At 51.2% G+C, this 22,987-nt stretch overlaps 1 protein-coding gene across 1 annotated transcript in view; it reads left to right on the top strand.

Annotated features, from left to right (window-relative positions):
- Positions 1-22,987, top strand: part of SRCAP (Snf2 related CREBBP activator protein) — an 845,719-nt gene that overhangs the window by 381,748 nt on the left and 440,984 nt on the right. The window contains 1 exon segment of the mRNA XM_029606814.1: positions 14,316-14,485. Within this exon segment, the coding sequence (XP_029462674.1) occupies positions 14,316-14,485 (170 nt within the window).

Genomic DNA, 22,987 nt, shown 5'->3' with positions numbered 1-22,987 from the left:
AGGCTTTTATCTCCTCTGCCAAAAAGCCATGCAGATCTGGGACTGGGCCCTTGCACACTCCATGTATCTACAGGCCACTTATCTGGCAGGCATGCAGAACGTGGTAGCAGATCGCCTCAGCTGACAGTTCCATCCCTACAAGTGGTCTCTGGATCCTATGGTAACGATCAGTATCTTTCAACGCTGGAGTCAACCAACAATAGACCTCTTTGTGTCCGAACTGAATTAGAAAGTGGACAAATTCTGCTCCCTGCACAGACAACCAAATAAGTTAGCCATGGACGCCTTCGCTCACCCCGGAACTCAGGCCTCCTATACGCGTATCCCTTGTGAAGCTACAATAGGACAAAGGGTCAATGATACTCATAGCCCCGTATTGGCTTCGACAAGTATGGTTTCCCATGCTTCTCAACCTCTCGATCAGACAACATATTCGCCTGGGCACAGCACCCACTCTCATAACTCAGCCATAACTCATACGCCATCCGAACCTTCAGACCCTATCCCTCACAGCCTGGATGTTGAAAGCTTGATCTTGCAACCGCTCAACCTTTCAACTGATGTCTCTCAAGTGCTTGTAGCCTCATGAAAGCCTTCCACACGAAAATCCTATCGTTCTAAGTGGAATAGATTTACCATATGGTGCACGCAAAAAGGTATTGACCCTTTTTCCTGCCCTTCTCCATCTCTATTAGACTATCTTTGGCACCTTTCAGCTTCTGGTCTCCAGACTTCTTCGGTGAGGGGGTACACCTGAGTGCCATTTCAGCGTACCACAAAGGAGTTGGCGATGCCCTGGTAACAGCGCAAACGTTTGTGAGTAGGTTCATGAGGGGCCTATTACAATTTAAGCCCCCTCTACGGCCACCAGTCACTGAATGGGACCTAAATGTAGTACTTACAAGGCTCATACTCTCCCAGTTTGAGCCTTTGCACTCCTGCGATGTTAAATTTCTTACATGGAAAATTCTCTTCCTAGTAGCCATTACATCTGCACGAAGGGTTAGTGAGTTACCAGCACTAGTCGCATACTCACTCTATACCAAGTTCCTACATGAGTGGTCCTACGTACTCACCCTAAATTCCTTCCCAAGGTGGTAACGGACTTCCACTTGAATCAGTCTATAGTCTTGCCCACCTTTTTCCCAAGGCCTCACTCTCACCAGGGCGAGAGAGTTTTACACACCTTGGATTGTAAACATGCACTTGCATTTTACCTAGATCGCACTGCAGGCCATAGGAAATCCACCCAACTCTGTTTCTTTTGACAAAAACAAACTGGGACTCGCAGTGGGCAAACAAACTCTCTCCAACTGGCTAGCAGACTGTATCGAATTCTGCTATGAAAAAGCAGGCCTTCCTCTCCAGGGCCGAGTGAAGGCGCACTCAGTAAGAGCCATGGCAACCTCAGTAGCACACTACTGTTCAGTACCGATTGCTGAGATCTGCAAAGCTGCAACATGGAGCTCTCTTCACATATTTGCAGCACATTACTGCTTAGACAAGGAAGGAAGTCAAGACTCTGCCTTTGGCCAATCCATCTTGAAGAACTTATTTCTAGTATAATCCCAACTCCTTCCACAACCATTTACTGTGATTTTCAGGCTGCCTCATTTTTCCCAACAGTACACCAATTGTTGTGCTTGTCGCACAAGTTGTACACTGTTGGTCCAAACAAATATGAGTCAACCTGTAGCTTGCTAATCACCCACATGTGAGGACTACCATCCTGCTTGTCCTAGGAGAATGCAGAGTTGCTTACCTGTAACAGGTGTTCTCCCAGGACAGCAGGATGTAGTCCTCACGAAACCCACCCGCCACCCTGCGGAGTTGGGTATGTAATGTTTTATTTTATTTTTCGCTCGCACCTTTTGCTACAAATGAGACTGAAGGGAGACCCCATGTGGCTGTAGAGATCATGGCATCCTGGGCATGCTCAGTGTGCCAGTCAAATGTTCTAGAAACTTTGGCAGAAAAATTTCCGTGATAGGGCTCCGTCCAGTGATGTCACCTCTCACCAGGGCGAGAGGGTTTTGCACATCTTGGACTGTAAATGTACACTTGCATTTATTTATTTTATTTATTTAATTTTATATACCAGTTTACAGATAACTTACAACAAGGATATATAGGCAGAGCCTTTACAAGGAACAGTGTATAACATAAGCTCAAAAACAGAGCAAATAACTAGATAACTTGTGGAAGGAGGGGGTGGGGTGGGGCATTCTATCTAGACCACACTGCACTCCACAGAAAATCCACCCAACTCTTTGCTTCTTTGACAAAGACAAGCTGCGAGTTCCAGTATGCAAACAAACTCTCTCCATCTGGCTAGCAGACTATATCGAATTCTGCTATGAAGAAGCAGGCCTTCCTGTCCAGGGGTGAGTGCATGGCAACAACGGTAGCACACTATCGTTAAGTACCAATTGCCGACATTTGCTAGGCTGCGACATGGAGCTCTCTTCACATATTCGCAGCCCTCTACTGCTTAGATAAGGAAGTCCATCAAGACTCTGCCTTTGGCTAATCTGTCTTGCAGAACTTTGTTCCAGTATAATCCCCAACTTCTTCCACAACCACCTGCTGTGATTTCAGGCTGCCTCATCTTTGCCAATAGCACCCCAATTATTGTGCCTGCTGCACGAGTTGTCTGCTATTGGCCTGTTGTAATATGAGTCACCATGTAGCTTGCTAATCACCCATATGTGAGGACTACCATCCTGCTTTTCCTGGGAGAAAGCAGAGTTAGTTGCTTACCTGTAACAGGTGTTCTCTCAGGACAGCAGGATGTAGTCCTCACGAAACCCACCTGCCACACCGCGGAGTTGGGTCCAAAACGTTTTATTATTTTATTTTTTCGCTTGCGCTTTTTGCTACAATCGAGACTGAAGGAAGACCCCTGTGGACACAGGGATCATGGCATGTTGGGCGTGCTCAGTGTGCCAGTCAAAAGTTCTAGAAACTTTGACTGGGCTCCATCTAGTGATGTCATCCATATGTGAGGACTACATCCTGTTGTCATGGGAGAACACCTGTTAAGGTAAGCACCTCTGCTTTCTGGTAGAGTCTGGAAAGGGAGACTACATTGATCAGGCACCCCCACAAGAAGTGACTCTAAGCACCTGGGAGACTCTATACAGCGCATATTCCAGGCGGTGAGGCCGAATACAATACAGTACTTGCATGAGTGCCCTCAGCCCTTGAAGGTCAAATCTATGCTGCCACCTGGATAACAACCCCAAGGGGCAGTATGCTATGGGGGATAGGGCCATGCCCCTGATGGGGCACTGGAGACGACTACAACCAGCAAGGACCATTACAGTCAAACGTTCAGCATGGCCTGGTTCAGTTCACTTGCAATCCTTGGAGATAACCTCCAGAAGGCGGCAGCGCAGGGCTGCGGTAGGTGGTGCAAGGTATACCCCAAAGGGGACCTTCAGATACCACAGGTGGACTATGCTAGTAACAGCCTCTGCCGCAAAATCTCCAGCAATACTACATTGGGAGAATTCCGGTTCCCCTAGGAAACTGGTGGGGTTCTGCTTCCCGCACTTGTAGTCTAGGATGGTCAGGGGATTATGGACATTAGAACAGATCCCCACCCTGACTAGGAATACCTCAAGGACGGGGGCTAGGGGCTGATCCTCAGAGATCCATACTCCTGCAATCTTGCCTGCAGTCACAGTAGGTGGCAGATTTGCGTCACTAAAGTAGAGCCACTGATGCAACACCCAACGCCTAACAGGAGTTAGGATACCCAAGCCGGTTTAACTGTTCATGGTAAGGAGAAGGATGATTCACATTCAGCAGGACCATGTCCTGTCTTGCACTTCAGAAGATTTCCCCTAAAATTCATTATGTCGCATGTAGACACCAAAATCCAGTGGGAACCAATGGTCAATAGGAAATTATGACTGCCTGTTCAACCCCTGTACCCATTCATGGGGTGTTCATGGTCTGGCCAAGGAGCATCATGGCCAATCCATAAGGCACCCTGCTGGCCCTTGCCGTTCCAGGGCACCCTTATCAAAGAATTATTGAGGGGAATGACCCTTCTCAAGAAAGGAAAAAATATAGTAATTAAATGCAGGAACCTTCCTCTGCAGTAACAAGACATGGGTTGCACCAAATCCATTCTTAGATGCTGCAGCCTACAGACTAATTCTGAGTCCGTGACAATGGGATTGGAACATAGCGGAAGTACATCATCTGCACCTCCAGCCAGGTGAGACAATGCCGACAAGGATGTGGAGAGCAGGTTACAACAAAGGCTGCATCCTCAGACGTCTCCAGGAATACCTACTCAACAATGAATTCAGCTGGGTGCTCCAAAGATAGGTTACTGAAACAAGCCAGATTAATACTCATTACAAGTGAAGGAAGAGAGTCCGGTCGCAGACGAATCATCAGGAAGTAGGGTGTATCGGGAGTTACACGGACAGGGAGCCTACTATGCTTCAGCATGCTCCACCTCCCCATCATAGGAGGCATAAGGGTGGATAGTACCAGCTTCACCCTGGGAAGTCTGGGATGATCATGACAACGAAAATACAGTTGTCTCACTTGCTTGTTGACCCAAACTCAACTGTTACGGGCAGGTTCCTTCTCAATTCTATGTGGTCCTGCTCTGGCACATAGCAGGAAACTGAAAGGACAACACTACCATACCTGAAGTTACAGCGACTACTCCAAGAAGTCCGGGTATCTTCCAGGACAATGTCTGACAGAAGGAATTGTCAGTCCAAGCAGGTCGGGCATTCAGGTTGGGGCAGAGAACTAAAAGCTGATCTCTCTTCTGACCCAGGAGCATCTATTGGAATAACTTCATTTGTGATATCAGATGGGACTAGCATCAGCATCCGTCAGGGTACATGTCAGAGCATTGCAGCTTACCGCTTTCCCCGCAAGGTTCCTGGGTGCTGTCCCACCCGTTAATCTCCACTGTCATGAAGACCATTCTTCAGCTATGTCCACCGGTCTATGCACCACCAGGGGTTTGGTTCCATCTTATTCCGGAACAACTGATACCACCACCCTTGGGTCCACAGTCAGTAGCCATAGGAGACATCTCCCATGAAGCACCGCTTGGTCGCCTTAACACTAGCAAGGGGAGTCATTGAACTGCCAGCGGGAGTTCATTTTTCATCTTCATACAGTAACATTAGAACTCACCCTCCCTTCCTCCCAGGGTGGTATTGGAGTTCTGCCTCAACTACAGCTTTTTCGAAGCTGCTTAAATCTGAGTAGGAAAGATGGCTTCCCATGCTGCATTGTAGGCGTGCCTTAGCATACTGCAAGAGACAGAGCCTCAACTTCGTGTCCTAACCCAAATGCTCCCGGACTACCAGTCTCTGGGAGAGACATATCATTTCGGGTTACTTAGTACAGCTTGTTTGTCACAGCAAGAGGGCAGAGACCTTACCTATCACCAAAGGCTCACTAAGCCAGCGCGATGGCAGCATTTATCGCCTACCTAAATGAACTACCTACTCAGAGCATATGCAAAGCCGCCACGTGGTCATCGCCGTACACCTTTATCTCTCACCGCTGCCTTAACCGGCAGACAAATATGGATGCAGCAAGGAGCTGAACCATTCTTCGGCAGAACACCCCAAAGAGTCTGCCCGCAATTGTGACAGCTTGAGTATGCCTCTAATAAGAACCGGAACGGTTTACCATCGCTTCCAGGAACCGCGGGTTGCCCAACCTGGTAGCTGGGGACTCACCAGAATACATGGCTAATTCAGCCTGCTTATCTGCAGAAAAGAGCAAGTTTGCTTACCGTAAACGGTGTTTTCTGTGGATAGTAGGGTGAATTAGCCATGCTAACCCGCCCACTTCCCTGGAAAGTCTCTGGACTGTGCAACTGCAACCTTGGGAAACAAACTGAAGCAGACTGGGAACCATCTCTGTGTGCTTTAAGGAGCTCCGTCACCTAGAGGACCGGAGGACAATCACCCTGCTATCCACTGAAAACACTGCTTACGGTAAGCAAGCTTGCTCTTCTGAGTGGGTTGAGCGGTCCCCCAATGGGCCAGGCCCTGCTTCAGGCTCTGTGGACTCCCCACATGGTAGGCCGTGACGGCGCCATTTTCCCCATTGTCTGTTGGTACATGTGGTGTGGGCTGGCTATTTGGGTGCCTAACACGCACATAAGTGCGTGCACATCCAGCCGCTTACATTTATGCGCGCCGAGACGGGTCTGTGTGTTCTCGAGAATCACTATCCGGTTGAATGCACAAGCTACAGTGTGTTATGGCCCCAGCTGCAAAGAAGCTCAAGTGACACTCCCTTTGTGCTGCCTGCCATATTAGGGCTGAGCAGTCTGACCTCCATCCTTCCGCTCCGTGAAGGTGGAACACCAACCACTGGCCACCGGCATCCCGCTCCGTGAATGCCTCTGTGGCTACTGCCGCTCCATGCAGTGTTTTCCTGCCTCCTCTTTATACACGTCCTCTAGACCTGATGGATCCACAGTGTTTATCCCACACCCCTTTGAAGTCCTTCACAGTTTTGGACTTCACCACTTCCTCCGGAAGGGCATTCCAGGCATCCGCCACTCTCTCCGTGAAGAAATACTTCCTGACATTGGTTCTTAGTCTTCCTCCCTGGAGCCTCAGCTCATGACTTCTGGTTCTGCTGATTTTTTTCTGATGGAAAAATTTTGTCATTGTCTTTGGATCGTTAAAGTTTTTCAAGTATCTGAAAGTCTGAATCATATCAACCCTGCTCCTCCTTTCCTCCAGGGTGTACATATTTAGATTTTTCAATCTCTCCTCGTAATACATCCGATGAAGACCCTCCACCTTTCTGGTCGCCCTTCTCTGTACCGCTTCAATCTTGTCTCTGTCTCTTTGTAGATACGGTCTCCAGAACTGAACACAGTACTCCAGGTGAGGCCTCACCAAGGACCTGTACAAGGGGATAATCACTTCCCTTTTCTTACTCGATATTCCTCTCTCTATGCAGCCCAGCATTCTTCTGGCTTTTGCTATCGCCTTGTCGCATATGAAGTCTGCGAAACAATGCGGGACCTAGCCCCCGAAGGATCGGGCGCGGCATAGAGGCAGCCTCGGTCCAGCGGCCGAATCGCGGCGAGGACTTACAGCCCCCGAGTGAGAGGAGTTCGGGCCCGGCTGAGAGGCAGCGGGTGCACCCTCAAAAGCGGCGGTGAAGGTAGTTGCCCTCTCCCCCCGCAGCCAGAGACCGCCCAGGTCGAGACCGGGAAGTGCCGAAGATAAGGTAAGGCAGAAATCTTTACTTGTGCCGGTCTCCGAGGATTGAGGACGAGCGCAGGCCATCGGCCGAAGCCAGCGCCACCGGGTTGATCCGCCCTAGCAGGGCCAGACCCCGGCATTTCCAAGGGCCTACCCACGTGGAGACCCTCCGAGGTAGTCGCCATCTTGCCCGCATGGTCGCCGTCGCCATCTTGGCCTTAATCTCGCCGTTCACATCGCCGCCCGGCTGAGCGCACAAAATTTACCTGTGCGCACAAACCTACCTCTGCGCGTAAGTTATACGCACAAGAACACTTGGACGCATAAGCGGCGCGCGCAAGTCCCGGTCGTATGGACTACGCGCACTCGACTACCCATGCGCACACCCCGGGTTAAGCGCTCAGATACGTGCACAAACCCCGGTTAAGCACACAGATACGCGCACAACCTCCACGCACACGGCCAGGCGCTCCGGAGCGAAACGTGTACGCGCAGGCAACCTCGACACCTCCAATAACTGAAGTAAAATCCCTAGGCCTCTGCTCAGCATGCCACCTCAGGGCCGCCCAGAGCCAGGAAGCCGATGCCTTATGCACCCAATGCGAGGAGGCCCTGGGAGATCCACCACAGGCTCAGCCTCGCCCAGGGCCGGGGACTAGCTCTTCAGGGGGCTCCCTGGAACTAGCAACCCCCAACGGGACTCCCTCCCAGGGAAGCAGCGCCACTCAGTGTGGACCTCTCGTCTATTTCTTGGGTGGAACTCTTCAAGGGGATTCACGCCTTTGTCCGAATGCAAACGGATTCCCGGGCGGACCAACCACATATGTCGCAGGAGGACTCCTATGCTCCAGGCCCCTCAAGACCTAGGCATAGGCCTTTACCGCCAAGTAGTCCCACCTTTGGGGGCACGGACATCTCAGAAGAAGAATTCGAACCCCTAGAAGAAGGGGAACTCCCCCTGGGACAGAACCCCACCGAACCATGAGACGGTTCTTCACAAGGGAGGAGCTCCCGGATCTGGTCTCCCAATGCCTGGCGGAACTGGCGATTCCGGACTCAGAAACCCAGGGGGATCCCGAGGAGAACCCATTTCTGGAAGGCCTTCGACAGACCTCCCGTCATTTCCCGCTCTTGCAAGCCACGCAACAGCTAATTGACCTGGAATGGAACACCCCAGAGTCTGCCTTTAAAGGGGGGTGGGCCTTGGCCAGCTTGTACCCCCTGGATCCAGCAACCAAAGACATGCTCGCTTGCCCAAGAGTGGATGCCATGGTCTGCGCAGTCTCCAAGCGCACCACCATTCCGGTAGAGGGAGGAGCAGCACTCAAGGACACGCATGATCGGCGGCTGGAAGCCATGCTTAAACAGTCATTTGACGTAGCCGCCATGTCTCTTCAGATTGCGGCCTGCTGCACCGTGGTGACACGTGCCTGCTTATCCCAGGCCAAGAACGGCACCCCGGGAGATATCCTGGACCCAGCGCTATCCTTTCTAACGGATGCAGCCTCAGACCTCGTACGCACAGCGGCCAGAGGAGTATCATCGGCGGTGGCAGCCAGGAGACAGCTCTGGCTCAGAAGCTGGTCGGCCGACCCATCTTCCAAAACATGCCTCACAAGGATGCCCTTCAAAGGAACACTTCTGTTCGGCAGCGATTTAGAAAAGATGGCGGGCAAATGGGGCGAATCTCCAGTACCGCGCCTTCCGGAAGACAAGTCAAGGAGAGCCCTACGACAGCCTTCCAGGGCCTCCAGGGGCAGAAGCTCGCAGCGCTTCAACCCATACAGGAGCAGTTACCAGGCGCCCCGCCCTTCGGGCAGGAACCAGTCCTTTCAGAACAAGCACAACAAGAGGGGAAACAGCTCGGCCACAGCGCCCGGCTGATTCTCCGCAATGAGAATCAGCCGACCCATCCAAGGGAAGCCATAGGGGGCAGACTGGCCCTATTCTACCAAAGATGGGTCGAGATAACTTCGGACAAGTGGGTCCTAGCCATCATCCAGGAAGGGTACTACCTGGACTTCATACGCACCCCCCCCGGACAAGTTTGTGGAATCCCCCTGCCACGACCCCACCGAAAAGGCGGCAGTGGAAGTTACACTGGCCAGGCTACTGGCCCTCGAGGCCATAACTCCGGTACCTCCTCAGGAGATAAACTCTGGTCATTATTCCATATATTTTCTCGTTCCCAAGAAAGAGGGAACGTTCCGACCAATCCTGGACCTCAAATCCGTAAACCGATACCTGAAGGTCCCCCGCTTCCGCATGGAAACCCTGAGATCCGTAATAAAGGCAATACAGCCGGGAGAGTTCCTCACCTCCCTGGACCTGTCAGAGGCGTACCTGCATATCCCAATTCATCGGGAACACCAGCGTTACCTACGCTTCAAGATCCTGGGCCATCACTACCAGTTCCGGACCCTACCCTTCGGGCTAGCCACAGCACCACGGACGTTCACCAAGGTGATAGTGGTAGTGGCGGCAATACTGCGGAAGGAAGGAGTCCTCATACATCCTTACTTGGACGACTGGCTGATCAGGGCGAAGTCACCAGAGGAAAGCATCCAGAGTCAAGTCTCTACTGGAGAGCCTCTGATGGGTGGTCAACACGAACAAGAGTTCCCTGCAGCCCTCACAATCGTTGGAGTACCTGGGGGTCCACTTCGACACCAAGGAAGACAGTCAGCCTGACTCCCACAAGGAGGTCAAAACTGTGAAACCGGTTGCAATCCTTGCTGAACGACCCTCGCCCCACGGCATGGGACTACCTGCAGGCCCTAGGGCTGATGGCATCCACACTGGAAGTGGTCCCCTGGGCAAGGGCCCACATGAGGCCTCTACAACACTCACTGCTGTCCCGTTGGAACCCACGGTCGCACATCTATACCGTACGCTTAGCCCTTCCGGGCACAGTTCGGCCCAAACTACACTGGTGGCTGCAGCCCAGCCACGTGAACAAAGGCTCAAGACTATCATCCCCAACCTGGACTCTGCTAACTACAGATGCCAGTCTACGGGGATGGGGGGAGCACACTGCGAGGAATTAACTGCCCAAGGGCAGTGGAGCACAGAAGAGGCAGGATGGAACATCAATCGCCTAGAAGCGCGGGCAGTCAGACTCGCCTGCCTGCGGTTCGCCCAAAGAGTCCGAGGCAAAGCGGTCAGAGTGATGTCCGACAACGCCACAACGGTTGCCTACATCAACAGGCAAGGGGGAACCAGAAGCCAACAGGTGTCACTGGAGATAAACCCACTAATGGCATGGGCGGAAGCAAATCTACAGGAGATCTCCACCGCCCACATCGCCGGGAAGGACAACATCACGGCGGACTTCCTCAGCAGAGAAAGTCTAGACCCAGGAGAATGGAAGCTGTCTCCCGCAGCCTTCCGGATGATAGTAAACCGGTGGGGAACACCGGAAATAGACCTGCTGGCGAACAGAACCAACGCCCAAGTACCCAGATATTTCAGCCGCAAGCGGGATCTACAATCCCAAGGGATCGATGCCCTGGTGCAGGCCTGGCCACGGGGGGACCCTACTATACGCCTTCCCGCCGTGGCCCCTCTTGGGCGCAATCATTCACAAGATACAGCTACACAAGGGACTAGTTCTTCTGGTGGCCCCGGATTGGCCAAGAAGACCGTGGTACGCAGACATGAGAAGACTGCTGGCAGGGAACCCTCTACCCCTGCCCCCTCTCAGGGACCTGCTACAACAGGGTCAGATCTTCCACGAGGACCCAGCTCAATTCTCTCTTTTGGTCTGGCCATTGAGAGGGCTCGCCTGAAGAAGAGCGGATACTCGGGGGCGGTAATAGACACCCTCCTCCGAGCACGCAAGTTCTCCACATCGTTAACATACATAAGGATCTGGAGAATATTTGAAGCCTGGTGCGAAGATCACGACATCAAGATACGTTCACTTAAAGTTCCTGTGATGCTGGAGTTCCTACAGAGCGGACTCCAGAAAGAATTGTCCCTCAACTCCATCAAGGAACAGGTGGCAGCACTGGCATGCTTCGGCACCAGGGGCGAGAGCGATAGCTTAGCCTCCCACCCTGATGTGTCACGTTTCCTGAAAGAAGTCAAACACATTCGTCCACCTCTGAAGTGGCCGGTACTTTTGTGGAATCTCAACCTCGTCTTGGACTTCCTGTCTGGAACCACCTTCAGACCTCTTTGAGGGCTATCACTCCGTCAGCTGACCCTGAAGATTGTCTTCCTACTGGCAGTTTGTTCAGCGTGACGCATCTCTGAACTACAAGCACTGTCTTGCCGTGAACCCTTTCTTAGGTTCACTCCGGGATCCATCCAGCTGCGCACGGTACCGTCATTCCTTCCCAAAGTGGTCTCCCACTTCCATCTGAACTAGACCATCTCACTCCTGTCGGCGGGAGCCCTGAAGAATTTGGAAGAAGCCCGTAGTCTGCGTCACCTCAACGTTGGCAGAATCCTTTCCAGATCCTGGAAATGTCAGAACCCGTACGGAAGACGGACCACCTTTTCGTCCTTCACAGCAGGAAAAGACTAGGGGAAGCAGCCTCGCGGGCAACCATAGCCCGCTGGATCAAGGAAGTCATCAAGGCGGCCTACGTAGAAGCAGGGAAACCTCCACCTCTACAGGTCAAGGCCCATTCGACCAGAGCCCAGGCAGCATCCTGGGCAGAAACAAGAATGATGTCACCCGCCGAGATTTGCAGGGCGGCGACATGGTCCTCCATCCATACCTTCTCCAGATTCTACCGTCTGGATGTTCAGGCCTGGGAGGACACGGCATTTGCAAGGGCAATACTGAGTGGGGTCACAGGCAGCCTCCCACCCGGTTCGGAAGTAGCTTTTATACATCCCATTGGTTCTGAGTCCATCTGCTACACGCTAGGAAATGGAGAAATTACTTACCTGATAATTTCGTTTTCCTTAGTGTAGACAGATGGACTCAGCAGCCCGCCCTTGGCTGCCGTCACGCATGGAATTGCAAATGATTCAAGGGTAAGCCTCTTTTCGTTTACCTAGGTCTCCACCCGGCTGGGTGTCGACGCTTTTCGGTTGAGCTCCCTGGCGGTCTCCAGTTATACTCAATTGACCAGTTCAAATTAATCCAGTTAATCCAGTTATAAAGTTTATATAGTTACGAAGTTATACAAGTTAATCAAATTAATCAATCGGTCAGTCAAACATATATCCACAATGCTTTGCAAGGAAGAATACTGAGGATCTGCACTTCCTGCAGGGGTATATGTACTAGGGACTGACGTCAGATTGAAATCTGATCTGTCTCCAACTGCTAGCACGAGTACACTATACCCATTGGTTCTGAGTCCATCTGTCTACACTAAGGAAAACGAAATTATCAGGTAAGTAATTTCTCCATTAATTGTCCACATACATCTCTAATAGAAAACTTCTCTGCTGCTTTAACTTAGATATATTTTGTAGGAATTAGCCAGCGCTGTAAATGTGATGTATTTTATGATATTGATTGTATTGTCATTTTAATTATGTATGTTTTATTGTAAACCGCCTAGATAGTCAGATCGCTGCCCAATTCGCGGTATACAAAAACTTTTAAATAAATAAATGAGAGACTTCTAAGAAAGCTAAAAAGTCATGGGATAGAAGGCGATATCCTTTTGTATATTGCAAACTGGTAAAAAGGCAAGAAACAGAGAATAGGATTAAATGGTCTGTTTTCACAGTGGAAAAAGGTAAACAGTGGAGTACCTCAGGGATCAAATTTGCGGATGAGACAAAATTATGCAGAGTAGTTAAATCTCAAGCAGATTGTGATAAATTGCAGGAGGATCTTGTGAGATTGGAAGATTTGGCTTCCAAATGGCAGATGAAATTTGTGGTCAAGTGCAAGGTGATGCATATAAGGGAAAAAACCCTTGCTGTGGTTCCACAATGTTAGGTTCCACATTAGGAGTTACCATCCAGGAAAAAGATCTAAGCAACATAGGGGATAATACATTGAAAATGTCGGCTGTGTACTGTGGCGGTCAAAAAAGCGAACAGAATATTAGGAATTATTAGGCAGAAAATGGCGAATAAAATGGTGGATGTCATAATGCCTCTTTATTGCTCCATGGTGAGACCGCACCTTGAATACTGTGTGCAGGTCTAGCTGCCGTATCTCAGAAAAGATATAGTTGTACTGGAGAAAGTACAGAGAAGGGCGACCAAAATGATAAAGGGGAGGGAACGGTTCCCCTATGAGGAAAAGCTAAAGAGGTTAGGACTGTTCAGCTTGGAGAAGAGATGACTTGGGGGGGGGGGGGGGGGGCGGATATGACAGAGGTCTACAGAATCATGAAAGGACTTGAACAGGTAACTGTCAAATCGGTTGTTTACTCTTTCAGATAATACAAGGACATTTAAAACAAATTGGAGAAAATTATTTTTCATTCAACGCATAATTAAGCTCTAGAATTCATTACCAGAGGATTTGGTTACGGCAATTAATGTAACTGGGTTTAAAAAAAGGTTTGGATAAGTTTCTAGAGCAGAAGTCCATAAACTGCTATTAATCAATAAGGATTTGTAGCTTGGGATCTTTTCATTTAATGTTTGGGTACTTGCTGGTTTGGCCACTTGACTTGGTTGTCCACTGTTGGACACAGGATACTGGGCTCCATGGGCCTTGGATCTGATCCAGTATGGCATATCTAATGTTCATGAAGAGTTCTAGCAATATATTTATTTTGTTTGTGCTATTTATAAATTTTATTGTACGCTGGCCTTGAGCAATGGATTAAGTGCAAATTACAAATTTTCTAAATATATAACAGGTGCTCTTTATAGACAGCAGGACAAATCAGCAATGCAATCCCACCTGCCTTCCTGTACAGTTGAAAACTGAGGAGACTCGCACAGGAGCTCCTGTGCATGATCAGAAAGATTTTCCACTCAGAGTCACCCGCTTGTGTAGCTGATTTGTCCTTTTGTCTGTGGAGAATTTAGGAAGTTTGTTAAAAGTATTTGGGGAGAGTATTCTGGTGCTCTTTTTTGAATGTGTAGAATAAAGTAGTAAGCGCTCTGGATTAGAGGAGGTGATGTGACATGCTCTAAACCTCCTCCCTCACCATATCCCCTCAGGGCTGGACGAAGCCGAATGCTTTCCATGTTTGCATCACATCCTACAAGCTGGTACTGCAGGACCACCAGGCTTTCCGGCGAAAAAATTGGAAGTATCTCATCTTGGATGAGGCCCAAAACATAAAGAACTTCAAGTCCCAGCGCTGGCAGTCCTTACTCAACTTCAACAGGTGAGGATGTTATTGCTTTTGGTGCTTGGAATTTCTTACTAAACAGTATTTATATACATTGTGCTTGTATGACTCGTTATTTGTATTCTCACATTGGTACATCTGTTTATGCAGTCTGTTGTATTCTCAGTGAGTATAGATGGATGTTGCTTTACAAAGAGTAGGATAGACCAACAGTGCCTAGTAGTCCTAAGCTATACATTTTTAGTAAATCTTTTTCCATTTTGTCTTGTACATGTGGTCCTTCCTCTGCCTTCTTTTGATCTCTGACAAAGAATTATTATGGCAGCACAATTCCAGCAGTAATATCCACTTGAGCCTTCAATAAAGAATATGTTGAAAAAAAGCTCTGTTGTGGCTTGGATGCAATGATAGAACTGTCTTGGTAGCATGTAATTTGTTTAAGCCAGCCAAAATCGACGTGCACGATTTGTGCAGCCCCATAGCGTGCCCTTGTGGAGTGCCCCAGTTCCCCACCACAATACAATGATTATTTTGTTTAAGCGAACTACTTGGTGAGAATCCTCAGGTGCTGCATTAGTGTTTATTTTCCTGTCGGTAGCAGGGCTGAATTAGCCATGCTGTCTGGGACATCCTTCGGGTTGCCTCGAGGCGGAGCTTATTCTAGCTGTTACAGAACTTTGCTCTGTGCAGCTGCACGCGCTTCTTCCTGCGAGGACTAGTGTCCTTTGTTCCCTCAGTCTTTTTCCGCACTGCTGATCAAACACGAAGCTTTTTCTCTCCTCAGTCTCTTTCAAAAAGAAAAAAAAAATGTAAAACTGACAAAGGTTTAGGGAAAATTTGTATTGTTGCAAGCATTCATCTCTAATCCAGTTCCTATGTCAGCAAGGCTCCTGCAGGGGACTGTCCTTTCACAGTTAGTGTTGCCCCAGTGGGACAGTTATTAAACCACTTTAATAGTAAGTGCTATTTCCCTGTACGTACCAGGATCAGTCCAGGACACCTGGGTTGTGACTCCGCACCAGTAGATGGAGACAGAGCAAGACCTGTCGGCTCAGTCATATATGACAGTGTGCCAGCCACAGCCCCTCAGTCTTACTCTGTCTCCAGTAGATGGTGCACGTGCAGTCACAGCCTCGGCCTGCCCTGGTTCTGCTAGTCAGTTAGGGGTAGTTCGGTTTGTTTTTAATTTTATTTATTTATTTATTTATTTTTAGTTTTTATAAACCGACGTTCCTGTATAAAATACATATCACACTGGTGTACAGTGAAATAAAACTGTCGCCACGTGGGCGGCTTACATTATAACAAATAACATAATAAATAACATTATAAATACATTTTACATTTTAACAGATAACATTTTAACAGATAACATTATAAATACATTTTACATTTTAACAGATAACATAGAGATTAGAGGAGATTAGAGGAGAATACAGTAAACAATCGAGGTTGATTAAGATTCAATGCTGAGCTCTTCAAGAACTTATGGACGACAGGTGGGTCTGGTCATAGGCTGAACTGATAAAGTATTAGCTCTTCCTGCTCTTAGTTCTCCGGGAAAGCTTGTGTGAAGAACCAAGTCTTTAGTTTCTTTTTGAATGTATTATGGCAGGGTTCAAGGCGAAGGTCTGGAGGGAGTGAATTCCAGAGTGTGGGGCCCGCTGTGGATATTGTGCGTTTCCTCAGTGAGGTTTTTGCCGGCTGGGTGAGTGAGGTTTTTGCCGGCTGGGTGATTAGCAGGTTCTTGTATGCGCTTCTGGTTGGTTTCTTGGAAGTGTGTAGCTGGAGTTGGTAAGTTAAGTTGAGAGGCGCGATGTTGTGTAGGGCTTTGTGTACCATCATAATAATTTTAATTTTGAAAGTGCTGGTTAGTTAAGGTTCCAGACACGCTTCTTTTTTTATTTTTGAAGTGCTGGTTTGGAGTAGGTCCAGTCCGCCCTGCCTCCCAGGGGGGTTGGGAGGTTCTGAGGGGACCATCCCCCCCTGGTTGAGGCCGCTGCCAGGGTCGAGGACCCGGCTGGTCTAGTGGCAGCGTCGGGGGTGACACCGGGGAGCCTGGTTCACTCACCCCCGCTGGAACAGGGCCCCAGGACCGTGGACAGCGGCGAGTATAAAAAAAAAAAAAAAGTTTTCTTTGCTTTTCTGCCTGCCAGCTCTCTGTTTCTTCACGGCTTTGTCTCGTTCTCTTTGGGGGGGAGCCGCTTGCCGGGGGGTGGTTTTTTATTATTTTTTTGAATCTGTGTTTTCTGCCGTGCTCGTTTCCGATGCCGCGCGGGTCGGCCTGCCGAGCATGTGGCTCGGCACGCACGCGCCTTTCCAGGGAGGGCCTTTGTGCGTCCTGTGTTCCGGGTGGTGAGGGGCCGTCCGAGCCGCGTCAGGGGGGCCGTTCTCGTGTGGTTCGATCGCCGCCGCATGTGGCAGCAGCATCGGAGGGGCCAGAGGATCTTTTCCCGCTTAGCGCGGGAGTGGCGGCCATCTTAGGATCTGCCCGCGAAATCGCGCGGGTGCCTGTGGAAGATGGCGTCTTGCCCCCCCCCCCCCCTGCTTTCCCCGCAGCTGAGACCGGCGGGGGGGGACGCGCCCCCCGGGGAGGTTAGTTCAAGTGAGGATTCTTCCGGCTCCGGGTCTTCTTCCTTTTCAACGGATTTTGCATTGTTGCTGCGCAAGGTCCTTAAATATAAGGGCCGCAGGCGCAGGCGGAGGACGGCAGTAGTTTCGGAGGCTCACAAGTCGAGTCCGAAGAAGAAGAAAGCCAGGGGGACCTCGGGTCTTCCTCAAGGCCCCACCAAAGGGACACAAACCCCGCGGGGTGCCCCACAGGACACAGATAGCGAATCTTCCACCTATGATGAGGTGGATCCCCATGAGGAGTCCCCGCGGGGGCCATGGGGATGCCAGGGGGCGGTTCCACCCCGCCCGGAGCAGGCAAAGGGGCGCAAGCCGTGGAAGGCGATGACCCGAAAGTGGTCCGCCTCTTCCGCAGGGAGGAACTGGCCCCACTTATCCCAGCTATTCTCCAGGAGCTGGGGATAGAAGCTCCGCCGGTGGTCGCCCGGCAGGAGGCTAATATGGATCCGGTGCTTTTGGGTCTCACGGGTTCTGCAGCGGCCTTCCCCTTCCATTTTTCGTCGACTGATATCCTGTTTAAGGAATGGGATACACCGGAGTTAGGCCTGAAGGTGAACAAGGCCATGGACAAGCTCTATCCTCTGCCGGAGGAGGCGTTGGAGCTTTTAAGGCTCCCGAAGGTGGACGCGGCGGTTTCAACGGTGACGAAGAGGTCGACGATCCCTGTCACAGGAGCCACGGCCCTTAGAGATTTCCAGGACCGGAAGCTGGAGGTGCAACCTAAGAAGATTTTTGAAGTATCAGCTTTGGGGGTCCGGGCCGCCATTTGTACCAACTTTGCTATGAGGGCCAGTTTGCGCTGGGCTCAGGTGCTCCAGGCAAATGCGGGCCTCTCAGAAGAGGAAGCCTCGCAGGCGGATCGATTAGAGGCGGCGATAGCATATGGGGCAGATGCTTTCCACGATCTCCTTCGGACTTCTGCTTGGTCCATGGTTGCGGCTGTCTCTGCGCGCCGTCTCCTTTGGCTTCGTAACTGGGCGGCGGATGGCTCCTCCAAGGCTCACCTGGGGTCGCTTCCATTTAAGGGAAAGCTATTGTTTGGCAAGGAATTGGATGATTTGATGCTTTCCCTGGGGGAGAACAGGGCTTTCAAATTGCCTGAAGACAGGTCTAGGTCCCGGTCCTCCTTGTCCAGTAGGCCCTGTTTTCGTGGTAGCAGAAAGTCTCGTCCTCAGAGATCATTGGGCCCCGCATACCGGTCGTCTTCCGGTCGGTCCTCCCAGTGGCAGCAGTCCTTTCGTGGAAAAAGATTCGGTAGACCGGGGGGGACCCCGTCAGGCGTGGGGTCCAAGGCTTCGCAATGAGATGAGGCTGACCCATCCCTCGCCTCCACCCCAGGCGGTAGTTTCCAATGTCGGGGCGAGGTTGACGTTATTTTTCGAGGAATGGGTCAAGGTAACGTCGGATCACTGGGTCCTCGATGTGATAAGACACGGTTACGCATTAGATTTTGCTCGAATCCCGTCAGACAGGTTCCTGGTGTCGCCCTGCAAGCATCCAGAGAAGAGAGCGGCTGTGCTAGGGACCCTCGGGCGCCTAGAAAGCTTGGGAGCCATTTCCCCCGTACCTGTCAGTCAGCAAGGCACGGGCCGTCACTCGATTTACTTCATCGTTCCGAAGAAAGACGGCACGTCCAGACCGATTTTGGATCTGAAAGCGGTGAACAGATGCCTTCGCGTCCCTCATTTCAAAATGGAGACAATTCGCTCGGTAATCGCCTCGGTACGGCCTGGCGAATTCCTAGCCTCGCTAGATCTCACGGAAGCGTACCTCCACGTGGGTATCCAGCCTTCTTTTCAACGGTTCCTCAGGTTCTGCATCCTGGGAAGGCATTATCAGTTTCGAGCACGCCCCTTCGGGCTCGCGATGGCTCCTCGTACATTCACGAAGATGATGGTCGTAGTGGCAGCTCAGCTTTGGCGAGAGGGTTTCCTGGTATACCCTTACCTGGACGACTGGTTGATCCGGGCCAAGTCCGAGAACCAGTGTTGGATGGCCGTGGCCAGAGTCCTCCAGCTGCTGCAGTCCCTGGGCTGGGTCGTCAACTTCAGCAAGAGTCATCTAGTTCCCACCCAGTCCTTGGAATATCTAGGAGCCATCTTCGACACGAAACGAGGCCAGGTGTCCCTGTCCGGGGAGCGCGTGCGCAAGCTGCAAACCCAAGTCAAGCGGTTATTGTCTCTTCGGCTACCGCTGGTTTGCGATTACCTGATGGTTCTGGGGTCTATGGCGTCAACGCTCGCGTTGGTCCCCTGGGTGTTCGCTCATCTACATCCATTACAATCATCCTTGCTATCCCGTTGGAAGCCGGTGTCAGAGGAATTCCACCGTCCGCTGCCGCTCACGGATCAGGCGAGGGACAGCCTGCAATGGTGGCTAGTGTCAGATCACCTGACTTGTGGTGTGTCCCTGTTAGTTCCCAACTGGACGGTAGTGACCACGGAAGCCAGCCTCTCCGGTTGGGGAGCGGTTTGCCTCGGCAAGTCAGTGCAGGGCCGGTGGTCTTAGACTCAAGCGCATTGGTCCATCAACCGGCTAGAGACCAGAGCGGCTCGCCTGGCACTGCAGTCCTTCCTGCCGTTGATACGGGGAAAGGCGGCTCGGATATTGTCGGACAACGCGACCACCGTAGCCTACATCAACCGCCAAGGCGGGACAAGGAGTCCACTAGTAGCGGAGGAGGTACAGCTCTTGATAGGCTGGGCGGAACAACATCTTAGCAATATCACAGCGTCTCACATTGCCGGAGTCGACAATGTCCAGGCGGATTTTCTCAGTCGGCATCACCTAGATCCTGGGGAATGGGAACTGGCGGAGGACGCCTTCCTTCTCATCTGCAGGACATGGGGGGTGCCCCACATGGATCTGATGGCCACGTGGCAAAACGCAAAGGCCCCACGGTTTTACAGCCGACGCCGAAAGAGAGGGGCCGAGGGCGTCGACGCATTGGCTCTTCCCTGGCCGACGGACGTGTTGCTATACGTGTTTCCCCATGGCCGATGATAGGCAAGATCCTTCGTCGCATAGAGTTGCACCCGTCCACAGTGATTCTGGTGGCACCAGAGTGGCCACGTCGTCCGTGGTTCGCCGATCTCATTCAGTTGTCGGTGGACGCTCCCCTTCGTCTCCAGGGGTTCGCGGGGCTCCTCCGCCAGGGCCCCGTCTGTTTGGAGGATGCGGATCACTTTTGTCTCGCGGCATGGCTTTTGTTAGGAATCGCTTGAAAAGGAAGGGTTACTCAGATGCAGTGGTAGCCACGCTGTTGAGGTCCAGGAAGCAGTCTACGTCCTTGGCGTATGTCCAAGTCTGGGTGGTCTTTGAGGACTGGTGCGTGAAGCATGGTGTGGATCCCACTTCAGCCTCTGTTTCCGATATCCTAGCGTTTCTCCAAGCTGGTCTTGCCAAAGGACTGGCGGGCAGTTCCCTGCGAGTACAGGTTGCGGCGCTTGGTTGCTTGCGAGGCAAGGTGCGGGGATCCTCCCTGGCCCTGCACCCGGATATTTCCCGTTTTCTTCAGGGAGCGAAGCATCTCCGTCCACCATTGCGTCATCCCTGCCCGTCCTGGAACCTCAATTGGGTTCTCTCCTCCTTATGCTCGGCACCGTTTGAGCCCTTGAAGCGGTCGACTATGAAAGATCTCACGTTGAAGTCCGTATTCCTGGTGGCGATTGCTTCGGCACGGCGTGTTTCGGAGTTGCAGGCGCTATCCTGTAGGGAACCGTTCTTGCGCATTTCTGACTCAGGGGTCTCCTTGCGGACGGTTCCTTCCTTTTTGCCTAAAGTCGTGTCGGCATTTCATTTGAATCAATCAGTTGAGCTTCCCGCTTTCGCGGTTGGGGAGTCCTCGGATCCGAAAACGAGGGACTTACGGAAGCTAGATGTGCGGAGGTCCCTCCTTCGCTATCTAGAGGTCACTAATCCTTTTCGAGTGTCAGATCATCTGTTTGTTCTATTTTCTGGTCCAAGGAAAGGTGCCGCAGCGTCCCGCATGACGATCGCCCGTTGGCTCAAGGAGGCCATTGGCTCAGCGTACCTAGTGCGGGGGAAACCGGTTCCCGAGGGTCTCAGGGCTCACTCAACTCGTTCCCATGCGGCGTCTTGGGCGGAATCTTCTCAGGTCTCGCCTCAAGAGATTTGCAGGGCGCCTTCCTGGAAGTCGTTACATACCTTCATTAGACATTACCGGTTGGATGTTCAGGCTACTGAGACCGGGGGGTTTGGAGAGAGGGTACTCTGAGCGGGACTCTCTGCGTCCCACCCTCGGTAAGTTGGCTCTGGTACATCCCAGGTGTCCTGGACTGATCCTGGTACGTACAGGGAAAGGAAAATTAGTTTCTTACCTGATAATTTTCGTTCCTGTAGTACCAAGGATCAGTCCAGGATCCCGCCCGCATTGCTGTTTTGGAGTAACGGAGAGTCCGCTCGTGGTTAATTGCCTAATCTGATTTCTTCTTTCGCTCCCTTGGTTAGGGGAGTTCTGTTCCAGTGGGGGTCTTGTTTGCTCCCTGGTAATGTTAGATTTAGATGAGGTTACTGGTTTCATATTTCTACTTTGACATTTCGTAAGACTGAGGGGCTGTGGCTGGCACACTGTCATATATGACTGAGCCGACAGGTCTTGCTCTGTCTCCATCTACTGGTGCGGAGTCACAACCCAGGTGTCCTGGACTGATCCTTGGTACTACAGGAACGAAAATTATCAGGTAAGAAACTAATTTTCCTTTGTACATTGGTGATATACTATGTCATGTCCATTTAGGTGCAGGTAAGCTCTGAAAAATTGAATGGACTGTTCCTGTTCTTACCTCAGATCAGTGCAGACAAGTGGGATTTGCATCCCTACCAGCAGATGGAGGCAGAGAAGAAATATTTTTCAGGCACTGCTACATAACCAAGTATGCCATCTGCAGTCCCTCAGTATTTCTCTGTCTGCAGCAGATGATAAAGATATAAACCTGCAGTCTGGAAGAAAAATAGAGTAAAGAAAAAAACAGAGAGACAGAAAATAACAGAAGAAGTGCTCTTTGAGATGCTCGGTTCCTTTGTGGCCATCACTTAGGTAGAGCTGGGGGAGGGGGGAATGGATTGTTGATCCCTGTTCTGGCTTGGCCTGCAGCATCCGGAGGGACTGAAAGCTAGGGGTCCTGGTTCCCTCATCCCCTCTAAGATATCCTTACTCGTGTACATGGCCAGCAGCAGAGAAGTACTTTTTTCTTGTTAAGTGGTACTGTTGCTTTAAAAAAAAAAAAAAAAAAGGTATAAGGCTGTGTGGGCAGCACTGAACCGGTGAGCAGGGTTAGAGGAAACACCGGCATCTCGATCACCTTGGAGGTCCGGGGGAGTTCCGAGGGATGACTGGTGCCAGCAGAGAGCCTTGTGAGATCGCCGCTCAGGTAGCAGGGTTAGGCACACGTGCGTGGCTGTCATGGTGCTGGCAGAGGAACGCAGGAGAGTCTGCAAGTCATGTGGCAGAAGACAAACTATTCTCAATTCAGCTGCGCTCTGTTCGGGTTGTGCCTCTGGGAGGGGAGGAAACCTTCTCGGAGGCAGCTGGCTCCAGATGAATCACTCAGTGGCAGGACCTGTTCGTGAAGCTCTGGGGGGAGGGGCTAATGGAGCGGTGGCGATTTTAGATACAGCTGCCTTTCTTCCACATGTAAGGGAGCCCAGAGACTTCTTTCCACTGCTGTTGCCGATGGTCCAAACTGCTTTGGAGGATCAGGAAGATGGAGGAGAGCCTGGCGAGGAGAACTTGGTGGAGGTCAGCTTTGATGATTTTGAGGACTTCTCCACAGTTTTTGTGCTGCTTCTCCACAAGGCCTATTTGGCCAAGATGGGAGCTGGGAGTAAATGGCTTCTGGCCTGGCAGTCTCAGCGTCACTCAAATAGGGCTATGGTGGCTCTGCA

This window comes from Rhinatrema bivittatum, chromosome 6, assembly GCF_901001135.1.
Source record: "Rhinatrema bivittatum chromosome 6, aRhiBiv1.1, whole genome shotgun sequence".
Lineage (NCBI taxonomy): Eukaryota > Metazoa > Chordata > Amphibia > Gymnophiona > Rhinatrematidae > Rhinatrema > Rhinatrema bivittatum.
Note: the sequence above shows the minus strand (reverse complement) of the source record. Positions and strands in the feature narration are given on the sequence as shown.